Source organism: Mirounga angustirostris, unplaced genomic scaffold (assembly GCF_029215605.1).
Source record: "Mirounga angustirostris isolate CCGP_5_RB_7025 unplaced genomic scaffold, mMirAng1.0.hap1 SCAF_6, whole genome shotgun sequence".
NCBI lineage: Eukaryota > Metazoa > Chordata > Mammalia > Carnivora > Phocidae > Mirounga > Mirounga angustirostris.
The window spans coordinates 81,854,356-81,870,145 of NW_026991714.1; the positions used below are offsets into that span (position 1 = coordinate 81,854,356).

General features: G+C 48.2%; 1 protein-coding gene across 3 annotated transcripts in view; it reads left to right on the plus strand.

The window, feature by feature from the left end:
* GNG4 (G protein subunit gamma 4) overlaps positions 1-15,790 on the plus strand; it is a 67,569-nt gene that overhangs the window by 29,243 nt on the left and 22,536 nt on the right. For all 3 annotated transcript variants that reach the window (XM_064594602.1, XM_045876203.3, XM_064594603.1), the window contains exons 2-3: positions 7,406-7,504; positions 12,486-12,594. In XM_064594602.1, coding sequence (XP_064450672.1) covers positions 12,496-12,594 — 99 coding nt within the window. In that variant the 5' untranslated portion in view covers positions 7,406-7,504; positions 12,486-12,495. The remainder of the gene's footprint in view (positions 1-7,405; positions 7,505-12,485; positions 12,595-15,790) is intronic.

Genomic DNA, 15,790 nt, shown 5'->3' on the forward strand with positions numbered 1-15,790 from the left:
TAGCCCCCTTAACCTGTGGGAATTGGACCAAAGAGCAAAGCTGCATGATAGGTACCCTGCGGTATTAGAAATAGTGACTCAAGACCAAGGTATGGTTAATAACTCAGGGCTGTGTGTCAGGCTCTGTCTGCAGTGCACTTTTTCCTGGGGACATGTGGGATCTGGCAGGTGTAGCCCACCAGTCTGTGCCCAGAACTATTAAACCCCTAGAAGTGAACATGGCTTCATAAGGTGGAATCCTCGCTATAATTAATGCTTCATATTTGGTTTTCCAAATAGAATTTCTTAAATTACTGCCTTTTTGTCAAGATTTGAAAGTATTTTCAAGCTTTAATCATGAATGGCTATTGAATTTTGTCAAATTCTTTTTCTGCATCTGTTAAGATGATCATATGATTTTTATCCTTCATGTTGGTAATGTGGTGTATCACACTGATTTACAAATATTGAACCATCCTTGCATGCCTGAAATAAATCCCACTTGATCTTGGTGAATGATCTTTTTTTTTTAAAGATTTTATTTATTTATTTGACAGAGAGACACAGCGAGAGAGGGAACACAAGCAGGGGGAGTAGGAGAGGGAGAAGCAGGCTTCCCACAGAGCAGGGAGCCCAATGTGGGGCTCGATCCTAGGACCCTGGGATCATGATCTGAGCCGAAAGCAGACGCTTAATGACTGAGCCACCCAGTCGCCCCTTGGTGAATGATCTTTTTAATGTATTTTTGAATTCAGTTTGCTAATATTTTGTTGAGGAATTTTGCATCTATGTTCATCAGAGATATTGGCTTGTAATTCTCTCTCTCTCTGTTTTTCGGGGTTTTTTTTTTGTAGTCTTTGGTTTTGGTATCAGGTTAATGCTGCCCTCATAGAATGAATTTGGAAGTTTTCCTTCCTCTTCTGTTTTTTCGAATACTTTGAGAAGAATAGGTCTTAACTCTTCTTTGAACGTTTGGTAGAATTCACCTGTGAGGCCATCGGGTCCTGGACTTTTGTTTGTTGGGAGTTTTGATTACCAATTCAATTTCATTGCTAGTAATTACAATTACTAGTAATCGGTCAGTTCAGATTTTCTGTTTCTTCCTGATTCAGTCCTGGAAGATTGTATGTTTCTAGGAATTTATCCATTTCTTCTAGGTTTTTGGTGTATAATTTTGTGTAAAAATTAGACACAAAAAATCATAATCCTCTGCATTTCCGTGATGCCAGTTGTAACTTCTCTTTCTGATTTTATTTATTTGAGTCCTCACTTTTCTTCTTGATGGATCTGGCTAAAGGTTTATCAATTGTGGTTATCTTTTCAAAGAACCAGCTCTTAGTTTTGTTGATCTTTTCTATTGGTTTTTGTTTGTTTGTTTTAGTCTCTTTCATTTATTTCTGCTCTGATTTCCATTTCCTTTCTTCTGCTAATGTGAACTTTGGGGTTTTTTTTCTAGTTTTCTGTAGTTCCTTAAGGTATAAGTTAGATTGTTTATTTCAGATTTTTCTTGTTTTTCTATAAACTTCCTCTTAGGACTGCTTTTCTGCATCCCAAAGTTTTTGGAATATTGTGTTCTCATTTTCACTTATCTCAAGGTATTTTTTTTAATTTCCTCCTTGATTTCTTCATTGACCCATTGCTTGTTTCCTAGCATGTTGTTTAGCCTCCATGTGTCTGTGTTTTTCCAGGTTTTTTTTTTCTTGTAATGAAACTTGTCATTTCAGTTTCTTAGCATGGTGGCCAGAAAAGATGCTTGAAATGATTTCAATCTTCTTAAATTCTTTTTGAGACTTGTTTTGTTGCCTAACGTGATCTAACCTGGAGAATGTTCCATGTGCACTTGAAGAGAATGTATATTCTGCTTTTTGGAGATGGAATGTTCTGTATATATCTGTTAAGTTCATATGGTCTAATGTGTCATTCAAAGCCACTGGTTTCTGTATTGATTTTCTGTGTGGACGATCTATCCATTGATGTAAGTGGGTGTTAAAATCCCCTACCATCATTGTATTACTGTCAGTTTCTCCCTTTGTGTCTGTTAGTATTTGCTTTATGTATTTAGGTGCTTCCATGTTGGATGTGTAGACATTTACAATTGTTATATCCTCTTGTTGGACTGATACCTTTATCATTACCTAATGCCCTTCTTTGTCTCTTGTTACAGTCTTTGTTTTGAAGTCCATTTTGTGTGATATAAGTATTGCTACTCCAGCCTTTTTTTTTTTCATTTCCAGTGCATGAAATATCTTTTTATATTCTCACTTTCAGGCTGCATGTGTCTTTAGGTATGAAGTGAGTCTCTTGTAGGTAGCATATAGATGAGACTTGGGGTTTTTTCATCCATTCATTTGCTCTGTGTCTTTTAATTGGAGCATTTAGTCTATTTACATTTAAAGTAATTATTGATTCTTATGTTCTTATTGCCATTTTGTTCTTTGTTTTCTGGTTGTTTTTGTAGTTCTTCTCTGTTCCTCTCTTTTTCTCTTGCTCTCTTCCCTAGTGATTTGATGACTTTCTTTAGTCTTACGCTCAGATTCCTTTCTCTTCATATTTTGTGTATCTATTATAGGTTTTTGATTTGTAGTTACCATGAGGTTCATATGTTCACCCTATGGAGATATAGCAGTCTGTTTTAAGTTGATGATTGCTTAAGTTCAAACACATTCTAAAAGCACTACGTGTTTACTCCCCACTCCATGTCTTATATATTTGATAACATATTTTACATCTTTTTATTTTTCATTTTTTCCTTCATAATTTTTTTACTTCTAGTTATAGCCTTTTCTTTTCTGCTTAAGGAAATCCTTTTTAACATTTCTTATAAGGCCAGTTTAGTGGTGATGAACTCTTTAACTTTTGTTTGTCTGGGACACTCTCTCTCCTTCAGTTCTGAATAATAATCAGAATAATCAGGTAGAGTATTTTTGGTTGCAGGTTTTTTTCCCTTCAGCACTTTGAGGATATCATGCCATTCTCTCTGGCCTGCAACGTTTCTGCTGGAAAATCACCTGATAGCCTTATGAGGTTTCCTTCGTACATACTGTTTTCTTTTCTCATGCTGCCATTTAGGCTGAAGGAGGGCAAGAAATATGCCACCTTCCAGCACATCCATTCCCAGAGAAAGTTCCTACAGATTCCTGTCCCGTTGGCACATGCCCTAAAATTAATAAACAAGTCTCCTTCACATATAACCTAGGCACTTTTCAGAGTCCTGGTTCTCAGAGTGAGAAAGATTTAACGGCAGAGTCTTGGTTTCCTGTAGCACTCCAGCTCCCCCAGCTGAATTTTAAGGCCAGATGTACTGGGGGCTTGTCTTCTTGGAGGTGCAGATTTCCAGGGCAGGGAATGACCAATGTGGGGCTTGAACTCCTCGCTCCTCAGGGAGGACCTCTGCGCCTGTGATATTCCTCCTGCTTGTGGGTTACCAGGCCTGGGGTGTGGTTCTTGATCAGACCCCATCCCTGCCCCTCCTGCCCTTCTCAATACGACTTTTTCTTTATGTCTTTAGCTGTGGAAGATCTGTTCTATCAGTCTTTAGGTCATCCTCAGAGAGAGTTGCTCTATATGTAGTTGCAGCCTTGATGTGTCCATGGGAGGAGGTAACCTCATGATCTTCCTGCTCCGCCATCTTCCCCTCATGATGGGCCATAGTTACGTTATTATGAGAAAAGGAGAGAATGGGTTCAGCCCCACATACACCTATCACACCATGACCATTACTTATTTACCTTCTCCCCCTCAGACACTGAGCTCTGTGAGGGCAGGCAAGTCTCATTCCTCCTCACAGCTTCAGAATCTCTCATAGAAACCAACATAGACCTTCAGGCCAGGTCAGGTTCTTTGGTTAGAGACCCACTAAGAATTGCGTGCCTCCATCATTCATCACACGATTGCTTGAACAATATGTGGCACCCCCCACCAGACTGTAAGCTCTGTGAGAATAGAGACCGTGATTTTGGTTCCTCAAGGCCCAGCACCACACCATCAGCAAATATGAAAGGACTTGAGGGCATTACACTTCACAACTGGAAGCTGAATTAGCTCCATTCAAGAACTGAAATAACAGCAGTCATGGAGAATTAACGCCATTGCTATGAAGCCCCAGTTAGTTCTTTCATGCCTATGTGAGTCACATCTATATGAACATGGACATGGGCCTGTGCTGGGTTGGTCCTGGTGACACAGACATTAGTAAAACCAGCTTCTACCCTTGAGAGCCTCCCAGCCAGCTGGTGGTCCCATGGTGGATCTTTCTAGGCCTTCACAACAGGACCACAGCATTTTGTGTGTAGAGGAGTATTTTTTTTTCTGTTTGGTGGCTTTTGAAAACATCATGGCAGCATATTGGGTGCTATTAAAAAGCAGTGTTTTTTAGCAACAGATCAAGGAGGCCAATCAGAAGCTAAGCTCCTGTCAGGGCCAACAATTTGTCTCACTTTGAGAAATAGTAGTGGTCCTGGGAAGGTGTCTAAAGCTCTTCCTGGGGCCCAAGGCAGGTTGGTGGGTTGATTTCTGAAATATGCCCCAAGCATTGGATGGAAAATGCTATGCAGATGCCAAGTGGACGAGGAGAAATTGAGTCTTTTCCTAATGTATGGTCTCTCCAAGAACTACCAGAAGCAACTAAATCATGTGCAAAAGCTGGGTGGGAGTGTGAATAACATGAGGGTCGGGAGAACAGCGACTCTACCATCCCCCACCTACTGACTCCTGTGTCTTCAATAAAGCCTCTTCACCTTGGGCTCAGAGTCTCCAATAAAGCGGCACTGGGCCCCCCTGCTCCAGCATGGAACCCCTCCAACTCTAATTTACAGATGAATCACTCAGGTTAAAATGCAGATTAAGTTCCAAAGGTCTGGGTGGGACCCGATTATGTATCTGTAACAACCTCCGGGCTGTAGAGGCAGGTGCATCCCAGGCCCACCTGGATCTGTTGAATGAGAGCCTGAGATCCATGTGAATCACATGCACATCTGAGTTTGACAAGCACCAGTGTAGACACAGACTAGAGCTGTGTCTTTTCAGATGTGGCTTGCACACTGACTTCCGTGGTCTGGGGTGTGACCCGCGCGTCTCACCTTTAAATGCCCCAGGTGATTCAGACGCACAGCAGAGTCTCAGACCGACAGACCTGGGCAGTCGTTTGAGAACTTGAGGTGTCAGAGTCCCTGGAGAGCCCAGAACACAGAGGCCCAGGGTCATTGAAGTGGGATAGGGCCAGGCCTCGGTGGTACTGAGCTCCCAGGTGATTCTGATAGCAGCCAGTTCAGGGACCGCTGGTAGAGGGAGACCTGCCCACGATGGGTCTGGGCAGGGGCCTGGAGAATGGTGCACAGGTGCCCTGCTGTCCTCCATCCCATCAGCCCTCTGGGCAGCCAGAGCTGCCGTAGCCACTTGTCTCCGTGGGTCACACACCCCAGTGTGTGATGAAAACGTATGAGATGCATCGTTCCATGAAAAAAACAAAACCTGGGGTGTTCCCGAATCAATCATCTGAGGAGTGGCGGGTTGAGTAAACAGGTTTCTTCATCGAAGGACTCGTCACAAGTCTTCACTGTGCTGGTGTGCGGTGTGGTCCTCCAAAGGAAGGAGCAAAAGAATGACCAACTTCTAGGACCAGGCAACCTTTTCATGGAGCCAGGCAAGAGCATTTGCTGCATGAATCCTCAGACCTCTAAGAGAGGATGTGTCCAGGGACAAAATGCCTAATCTACTTCATAAAGCAAATGTCGACATCCTCTGTGTATTGTTCTGGTTCTCACCTGGCTTTTCTCATCCTGTTTGTAGCATTTCTTATAGGACATTTGCGGGGAACTGTGATGTGACACCCACTCAGAGGAACGTCTGTCTGCCTTCCTTTTAAGGATGAAGACACTGAGAGTAGAGAGCATTCCTCTGGGCACATCTGACTTTAGAACAAAGATTAGAGGGGCGCCTGGGAGACTCAGTCAGTGAATCATCTGCCTTCAGCTTAGGTCATGACCTCAGGATCCTGGGATCGAGCCCCACATCGGGCTCCCTGCTCAGCGGGGAGTCTGCTTCTCCCTCTCCCTCTCTCTCCCTCTGCTTGTGCTCTCCCTCTCGCTCGCTCACTCTCTCTCTCAAATAGATAAATAAGTAAAATCTTTAAAAAAGAAAGAAAAGGGGCGCCTGGGTGGCTCAGTTGGTTGGGCGACTGCCTTCGGCTCAGGTCATGATCCTGGAGTCCCAGGATCGAGTCCCGCATCGGGCTCCCTGCTCGGCAGGGAGTCTGCTTCTCCCGCTGACCCTCCCCCCTCTCATGTGCTCTCTCTCATTCTCTCTCTCTCAAATAAATAAATAAAATCTTAAAAAATAAATAAATAAATAATAAAAAAGAAAGAAAAGAATAAAGATTAGATAACCGAAGGAAGCAGAAGTCAGGGAGCGGAGGGGGACTTGGGTTGGTCTGGAGGCTTATTCCCCAGCCCCCCACCCATACCCCCTCCACCAGGGGTCATGTCTGTCCAGAGGATGGGCAGGGAAGACTCCTGGAGCCCGGCTGTAAAGTCATCTGGCTAGGAGGCGGGGTTTAGGCTCTGCCCCTGCAGGACAGTAGGCCTCCTCTTGAGGACTTGTCTGTCTGTCTATCTCACTTTGGAAGATGGTGGGGTTGAGGGAAACTCACAGTGGGGAAGTGCTATATCCTCCACAATGGGCTGGGGAAAATGCACTGAGCACGACTGCTTGCATCCTTCCCCAAAGTCCAGCCCATTCCTGGCCTGCATTTATTTTTGCTGCAAGGTCCCTGGGATCCCCGGGACATGGATGCTATAGGGTGGGGTGTTCACGACACCCCTGGGGGACGCGCCCATTGTCCCAGAGTCAGCCTCTCCAGAGGAGGGAAGCAACAAGCTATTTGTCTGCAGAGAGTTCCTGACTTTAAAGAAGTCTTTAAAGCCACCCGATCGAGTCATCTCTTCTGTGCTAAATGTCCTTCAGTTGGAATCAGCTTATTTCTAATAGGCGTAGGAATAACTGTGGTCATCTCTGGGAAAAGGCATTATGCTCGGTTTTCATTTTCTTTGCTGTCATTTTCTCTCTATTCCCATTTTTCTACAATTGGCCTAGCTTTGTATAATAAGAAAAGACCTCTAAACTGTTTCTGTTTAGCAGAAGTTGGCTGGAAGTGGGATGGCGCAGGGGGCTGGGGGCAGCGTCCAGGCATCCAGGCCGGGAAGGGAGAGACAGGGCAGCCTGTGGCCTCGAGATGCTCCTACTCTGCGGTGTCAGACTGGGGCTCCTCTTTCTGCCTGGAGCTCCCCATCTCCCGTGTGGTCTGCCACGACACTCCGCGGGCTCACCAAGGCGGCCGCAGAGCAGGACGAGAGGCCTCTGGGAGGTGGGCGGTTCAGGGGACACCCAGCTTCTGTTGCACCTGCCGACCCAACTCTGGTTGTGTTTTCAGGTGAGCCTCAAAGCAGGAGCCCCGAATCAGCCTCTCATCTGACAACTGTCAGCTGCTACCGCTTGGCCACCAGCCTGTCACTGCACTGTCTCTCAACAGGTGAGGAAGTGATGTGTCCTGTCCGAAGGTGGGTTATCCATGGAGAGCAGCTCTTTGCCAGCGGTGCGCGTGTGGGCCCGTGGGGAGACTGGGCTGTCAGGGTCCTTGATGTGGGGCCGGGTGCTCACACTATCACTTTCTTCTAGCAGTTGTCCCCATCCTGTCCCCCTCTGCTCCTTCCACAGTGGATGCAGGGCCCTTATGAAGGCTGTCTTACAAATTGCCCACCACCTCACATCATCCCCCGTGTGAGTGGATGTTCCCCACCCCCCATTGGGGGACACGGGGGAGGGGAATCGAACCATCTCCATGGGCTGCTGGACCTCGAGTGGGAAACCAAGCTGTGTGAGCCTTACAATGCCCACCCCCTCCCACCTGACTCTGAGTTACGCACTGCAGGACGCAGCCCGAAAGTCTCTCCCTGTGAAACCTGTCTGAGGGTGAGAGGGTTCCTGTGCACCCAGGAAGAAAGGACTGCCTGACCAGGGCAGTGACAGAGCCCGTTCTCCGAACAGTTGGCTCATTTTCCCATCTGCCTCGTCTTCTCAAAAGCCGAGAGTCGAGTTAGTGGTCCTCCAACAGCCAGCGTGCACCATTAGCTTTGTTCCATATCCACTTTGTCTCTACTCCCGTTTTTCTTTTTGGGTCGAGGTGGGGTGCGCATACACACTTAGGCATGTGGAGAGACATCCATTGGTTCACATGCAAGAACAGTGCCTGGATAGACTTGAAAGGGCAGAGATGTTATTCTGATGGAACCTAAGAGCTACCTGGCCAGTGGGGGAGGGAGGGCCTCACGAACCTTCCTGTGGGTCGTCTTTAAGAGACTCAGTTGCTATTAGCTCCAGTTGGCAAAAGCACCAGCTGGTCTCCTTGGGTTGTGTTGCCTCCCACAGGGGAAGCCCCCTGCCATCTCAGTCCCAAATTAGGCAAAGTTCAAGTTCACTTGAGTGGTGAGTCTGTCCTGGGAGAGCAGGATAGACCAGGTGGCGGGGGGGACCCTAATTCTGTCCCAAATGACTTACGAGGTCCAGGAGGGGCGACAGGCTGGGAGCCACACTAGGGAAAAGCTTCCTTCCACTTCCATGAAGGAGCTCAACAAAATCAAGTTATTTAACCTCCCTGAATATGTTTCCTCATGTGAAAAGTAGGGGGATTGGACCTGGACCTCTAAGTTCCCTTTCAATATTAACATTCAGTGATTCATTCAGAGCCTCACTACTCAATGTGTGGTCCTCAGACCAGCAGCAACTGGGAGCTGGGTAGAAATGCACACTCTTGGACCAAACCCCAAACTGCCCCATCAAAATCTGTTTTATCAAGATCCCCAGGGATTCATACCCCCATTAAATGTTTTAAAGGATTGATTTAGGTCCTGAAGATGCTTAGAACTCCTCTCAAGGTCATCTGGTGAACACAAAGGAACAATGGAGTACAAGTGATTTATAGCCAGCCACGGTTCTCCACCTGTGGTCCATGCCAGAATCACCTCAGGAGGTTGTGAACTTCAGACATCCAGGTCTGGGGGCTCACAGTCTAGGTCCTGGGTACATGTGTGATGAGTAACCTTACCAGCCACTTGGAGGGAGAGCATGAACATACAGACATGAAACCATACGGGTCATGGATGATAAGACGAGTAACATCCTGTAAGAGGGTCTGACAGGACCGAGGGGCAGCAGAGCAGACAGAAGAGGTGGAGTGGAGCAGGCTTGTCATCCTGTGTCCCAGGAAGAGTGCCCTCTGTCCTTATATTTTGCATCTCCACCACGAGTTATGTAGGGGGTCCTTCTAAGGGCATCTGTAGTTATCCCTTCTTTCTTTCTTTTTCTTTTTTTAAAGATTTTATTTATTTGACAGAGAGAGACACAGCGAGAGAGGGAACCCAAGCAGGGGGGAGTGGGAGAGGGAGAAGCAGACTCGCCGCTGAGCAGGGAGCCCAATGCAGGGCTCAATCCCAGGACCCCGGGACCATGACCTGAGCCAAAGGCAGATGCTTAACAACTGAGCCACCCAGGCGCCTTTATCCCTTCTTTCTTAAGTAAGAGTGGAAACTAGAGGGAGCGTGGCTTTTCTGTTGTATTGTTGTCTATGTGTTTGAAGATGATGAAAAAGACATAAATATATTTGTATATGCTGAGGAGAGGGCACCCAGGGACACCAACATTACAGGAGAAAGAGAGCTGAGTGATAGGGCAGAGCCTGAGGGGGGACAGGTCCACCACACGTGAAGTATCAGCCTTGGATGAAGAGGTGCTTCCAGCCATAAGTGCCAGAGGCCCCAACAGATGTGGCCCAAACCATGAAGAATAGGTTCTCTCAGTGTCAAGGATCAGAGGTGGACTGTCCAGGGTACATCCGGCTTGGGGCTCTGGGTGGGTTGCCCCATGCATCTCCTGACTTTGCCCTGGGTCAGTCCCCAGTGGCCAGTATGGCAAGACCCAGTCAGTGAAGCCAAAGATGGGGTTTCTCCTCTTGTGCCCTGACAAGGAAGGAAAACAAGGGGGTGACTGGGGCTGGGGGTGGGATGGCGGGCAGCCTTGAGGACCCACAAAGGCTGCCTGTGCATCATGGCACCAGTGGCAGGAAAGACACAGGTCTTGGGAGGGAGTGACCATGGGGTTGTCCGCTAGGCAACTGTGACACTAGGTGACACTAGGGATGTGGCACTTTGCGGCTGAGGAGGAGTAAGGGGGTGAGTGAGGAGGGCTCAGAGGTGACACTGGAGATGTGGACAGTGGTCCCCATCTGGAGGGGACACAGAGAGGACAAGGCAGGGGTAAAAGTCCATGCATCTCAGGGGCTGGAGCCCCCAACCTGCCGGCTTATTCTATCTCTGGGACACAAGAAGCCAAACACAGCTCAGTGGGATCTTTTCCAGATATTAAGCCATCAGCCAGAGTTCTGTGCTGCAGAGTGGAGTATGTTGAAAATGTGTGCCTCTCTATAAACAGGGGAAGAATGAGAAACTAGTTGAGTGGGATCGAGGTGCTCTCAGTGCAGCCGGTCAGGGGCTGGAGGGAGGGAGAAGGCCGCTTCTGGTCTGCCAAGGCTCTTCCGCTGGTAACACTTCCTGTGCAGATGCACCTACTCCCACTTACCCCCTCCTCACCCCCACACCCACACATTCACGGTGCAGAGCCCTGCCCCCAGGCCCTTCCCCTATGTCTTCCTTCTTCACTCCTGCTGACGTTGGCCTCAGCTACCTTCTCCTCAGCCATCCCTGTGCCCCTCCTTCAGTGACCTCCCCAACTCCTAAAAGCCCAAAGTCAGTGATGAGGAAAGAGGATAAGCTCAGGAATGGGAAGGGAGGATCAGGATCTGAGGGAAATGATTTTTGGGTCCTTTTTGACTTGCATCAGCCTGGGGAGGGTTGGAAACCCTGTGTGTGTCTGTGTGTGTCTCCTCCTTCCTTTTGTGGGGATACACAGGCACGTGGATACACATAAACACACACATCCATAGGGGAACATCCACTCACGCACGGACGGGCACGGGGCAGGCACCTCAGGCATGTGGACACACACGGGGACACACATGGACCTGAACACACGTGCAGAAATGCAAGCACGTCTCTACGTGGCTGGGTGTAGGTGTCTGTTCCCCTGGGGTTTCTAAACCCCAACTATTCCTGATTCTCCTTCTCTTCTGGTTGAGTAGAAGTTCCCAACCAAGACAGGAACACACACCTGTCAAACTGTGTTTTAGGCGGCTGATCTGTATCTTACGAGAGACTTTTATTTTTTGAAAAGTTGCCTGTGGACAAATGAAGCTGCTGGCACACCTCACCTGGACCACAGAACATGTGTGTGAAAAACTCAGAGAGTGGCCTGTGTGCCAACATCTGGCCAACCCTCCTCATTCCTCCCTGTGTGCCCTTGGAAGCCATCGCTCCCTATGTGGCCCACCTTCAGCTCTCAGGCTGAATGATTAGGCCCATTCCAAGTAGTTTGTCATTAGCTGGGGCAACTGAAACCTACAGCATCTATGTGGAAATCTATGCTTGCTTGTGGAAGAGTTAGCATTATAGTGGTTTCTTCCTAGTCCTGTGGCAGCATTCCATGTCAGATCAGGGAGAATTTCTTCCTTCTTCTAGAAAAAAAAAATCAATGCTTGGGATAGGGTGTGTATGTGTGTGTGTGTTATTGTTTAAAAACCAACTGCCAGGGCGCCTGGGTGGCTCAGTCATTAAGCGTCTACCTTAGGCTCAGGTCATGGTCCCAGGGTGCTGGGATCGAGCCCCGCCTCGGCCTCCCTGCTCAGCGGGAAGCCTCCTTCTCCCTCTGCCACTCGCCCTGCTTGTGTTCCCTCTCTCGCTGTGTCTCTCTCTGTCAAATAAATAAAATCTTTAAATAAAATAAAAATAAAAACAAACTGCCAGCACAGAGTCTGTAAGATTTTTGGAATGAGAGCAAATTAAAATTAATAATAAAACAGTTGTTTCCAGGGGAGATGTGTACTTAAAGCAGTAGATTGCCGGAGGGCCACGTGAAAACATGGAAAGAACCCTTCACTAGGCTTCAAAGCTTTGAGTTTGGATTCTGGATCCACAAAGTTTGGCTGTGAGACCTTTAGCTGTTGGCTTAATTTCTGAGTTTTATACTTTCTTTACTTACTAAACAGAACTTAATATGTTTTGCCAAACTTCAGGGCTGCTAGAAGAATGAATGAACAAATGTGTAGGAAAATGATTTATTACTAACAAAGTGCTACACAAAAGTCAAGGCATTACTATGGTCATGGGGGTAGTAAAGTAATGCTGGCTGGGACCATCTGGTATACCCATGGCTGAGAAGGTCTTGCCGAACAAAAGCAGAAGGTCTCGCTCCCATCACTCTAGTGAAGCATTTCCTTCTCTTGTCCCAGGAGGGTTTACTCACAAATGCTCCCTGGCTCGGACAGAGAAGCTGTAGGTGGCAGGAGAGGGGAGAACGGTGAGGAGGGTAAGCCTTTTCCAACCCTTCAACTTCGCTTGTTTCAGGGACAGCAGAATGAAAGAAGTCATGTCCAACAACAGCACCACTAGCATCTCGCAAGCCAGGAAGGCTGTAGAGCAGCTGAAGATGGAAGCCTGTATGGACAGGGTCAAGGTAAGCACACACCAGCCAAAACCCAGCTCCAAGCATTCCCCCTATTTCCTTGTGAGAGTTAACACGTCACCCAGCGGAGCTGCCAGCCAACCTTGGCAGCTGTAACATTTACAAATGAGTGTTTGCCTCCGAGTTCCAAGTGTGCTCAAGGATTCAAATGATGCAAAATACACAGTGTGCATGAATTCCGTAAGGAGCTGCCAAAAATAGACTCGTATTCATCTCAGCTGTATTTTGCTCTGTTGTCATGCCAATAAGGGAGAGGGTTTAACAGTGAGATCCATCATCGTTTTCCTGCCTGATGCAGTGACTTCGAGGTTAGACCACATTGGGTATTTTGACAGGGGTGCTGTTGGGAGGGAAGCATTGAACCGTGCACCGTGTTTTCAAATGTTCCTTTGGGGAATGTGAAGAGAGGCACCAGTCACCTCCCACCATGTTCATTCCTCTGATGATGTAGCTCTCTTCACGCTGGGAGGGCTGAGGCAGGATGAAGCCACCTCATCTCCAGATGCTCTCAGATGCCAGCAGGGGGCCAGGCAAAGTATGGGGCTCTCCGATACCATTTGGGTTCATCAGCTGTCATAGAGCTGGAACGCTGTCAGGAGTCTGACACCAGGAAACTCAAGTCCAGTGGCCTTTGGGCACACAGAACCAGGGGTCTCACCCAGGCATCTGGGATTCAAAAAGGACGGATTGCAGGGGGTAATGGGTGAACCCTAAAGCCTTCTGCTGGCAGAGCGGACAGTCTCTCCCAGAGGTTCCCAGCACCGAGCCCTCCCCTCCTGCTGGAGTTACTGCCAGAGAGCAGCAGCTCCTGCCTCCATCGGGACAGTTGTGGGAACACTGGGGCTTTGGGGTTTGAGCTATCCAAGGAGGCAGTAAACGAGCACAGAAAGTGACATAATGATATATGAAGCAAGGAGGGAATACAGCGTGATAGAAATTGCCATAAGTGCACCAGTATTATTCAGGTGTCTCTATCTTGCAAGTACTGATACCAGCTACAAATTAGACATCACTCCTTGATCTCTAGGCTAGAGCAAAGAGCAAGGAACTAAACAATTCTAAAGGAGGGAGAGGGGCACCTGGGTGGCCAGTCAGTTAAGCATCCGTCTGCCTTCAGCTCAGGTCAGGATCCCGGAGTTCCAGGATTGAGCCCCTATTCAGCAGGGAGTGTGCTTCTCCCCCTCTCTCGGCCCCTCCCCACACTCGTGCACGTGTGCATGCTCTCTCTCTCTCTCTCAAATGAATAAATGAAATCTTTAAAAAAAAGATAAAGGAGGGAGATCCCCAACAGTATAGGCATGGATCTCAGAATGAGATCCAGAGGACAGACATTTGCTGAGAGGATGAGGATGGTGGGGAGACTCGCTCTTTTGATAAACACGCCTGTGGACCTGCTCTGTACTAGTGGTGCTGGGATGCAAACATGCGTGGGCTGCCCCATCGTCTTGCTCAGAGAAGGCTTAGTGGAGCTGGGAGCTGGTAGTGGTTCTGAGGTGGTATCGGAGGGTAGGGAAGGCTAGCGCGAGCTGAGCATGGCTCATTTGGAGCAGGTGGGCTTGACAGAAGAGCTGCGGGTTTGCCAGGAAGTCCACTTTGGGCAGCCTGGGGGTGCCGGGTACACAGGCGCAGAGCATCCAGATGACGAAGTGTGAAGCCAGGACTGTGAGACGCACTGACCTGCCGGCAAGAGTGAAGTTGTCAGAGGCCAGGAGGCAGCCAAAGCCGCAGAGACAGGCGTAGAGAGAAGCAGAGCCCGGAGCTGGGATCAGAGAGACAGACACACCAAGACATGGGTGCAGACTCAGAGAGTCTGTGTGGGAGACACTAGGGAGAAAGATTTAGAGCCCAGCTCTCCAGCTCCGTGGCCAGAGACTGGAAAGACAGTGGGCACCAGCCTTGGCGGTGGGACAGACGCTGTGCCAGGAGTCTAACAAGGAAGATAAATTCTGTAATTTATTTAAATTATACCCGCGACAGTCACCACCACCCTCACCCATGACAGTCACCACCACCCTGCACCCGTAACAGTCACCACCACCACCCACAACAGTCACCACCACCCCTCACCCATGACAGTCACCACCACCCTCACCCACAACAGCCACCACCACCCTCACCTGCGACATTCACCACCACCCTCACCCACGACAGTCACCACCACCCCTCACCCGTGACAGTCACCAGATGTCCCCACAATGAAGGACTCTTCAAGAGTCACTAAAGTCCCATGCAATGTCTCTAGAAGAACAAGGAGAAATCATAAACCAACTCAAAGTCAAGTTCGTTAGATGGTATTCAGAAGGGTAGTTCGTCCTGTTCCTGCAGCGACCGGGTGATGGAAATGCAGCTCCTGGACCCCAGGAGAGGGCTTCCTACAGGCATCTTCAGACTCTGTGGTGATTCCGGGGAGGAGGCCGCTGGCGGCCACATCAGGTGTGGTTCAGAGTAGGCAGAGTTTGGTCCTTGAAGAGGTGACCCAGGTCCTGAGGAGAGAGGTGGCCCCAAGGGACCACATCCCCGCTGGAGCTGTGCAATCACATGTGGGGTTTTTCCCCCTTGCTCCCAAAACCTTGAACATTTCTTAATTTTTTTAAAAAAATGTGCTAAGATACACATAACATGCAGTTTGCCATTGTAACCATTTTTAAGCGTACAGTAGCATGAGGTTCATTCACAGTATTGTGCAGTCATCGTCCCCACCACCCATCTCTGGAACTTGTCCTGATCGCCAACAGACATACAACCCCCCCATTCCTAGCTCCCCCAGCTCCCTGGCAACCTCTAGTCTACTTTCTGTTGCTATGCATGTGACTATTCTGGGAACCTCATTCCAACAAGAGGAATCGTGCAGTGTTTGTCCTTTCGCATGTGACTTAGTTCACTTGGTGCACATCTTCCCCAAGATTTGTCCACACTGTAGCGTATGTCAGCACTCCCTTCCTTTTTATGGTTGAAGAATATTCCATCAAATGTACCACCTCTTACCTACCCATTCACATGGTGATAGTGTTCATCATCTTGGGCTGCTTCCGCCTTTGGGCTCTTGTGAACAGTCCTGCTATGAACATGGGTGTGCGAGTGTTTGGAGTCCCCAGTTTCAGTTCTCTTGGGTATATACCCAGACTTGGGATTGGTGGATCATATGGCAATTTTATGCTCAACTTTTTGAGGAACCACCACGTTTCCA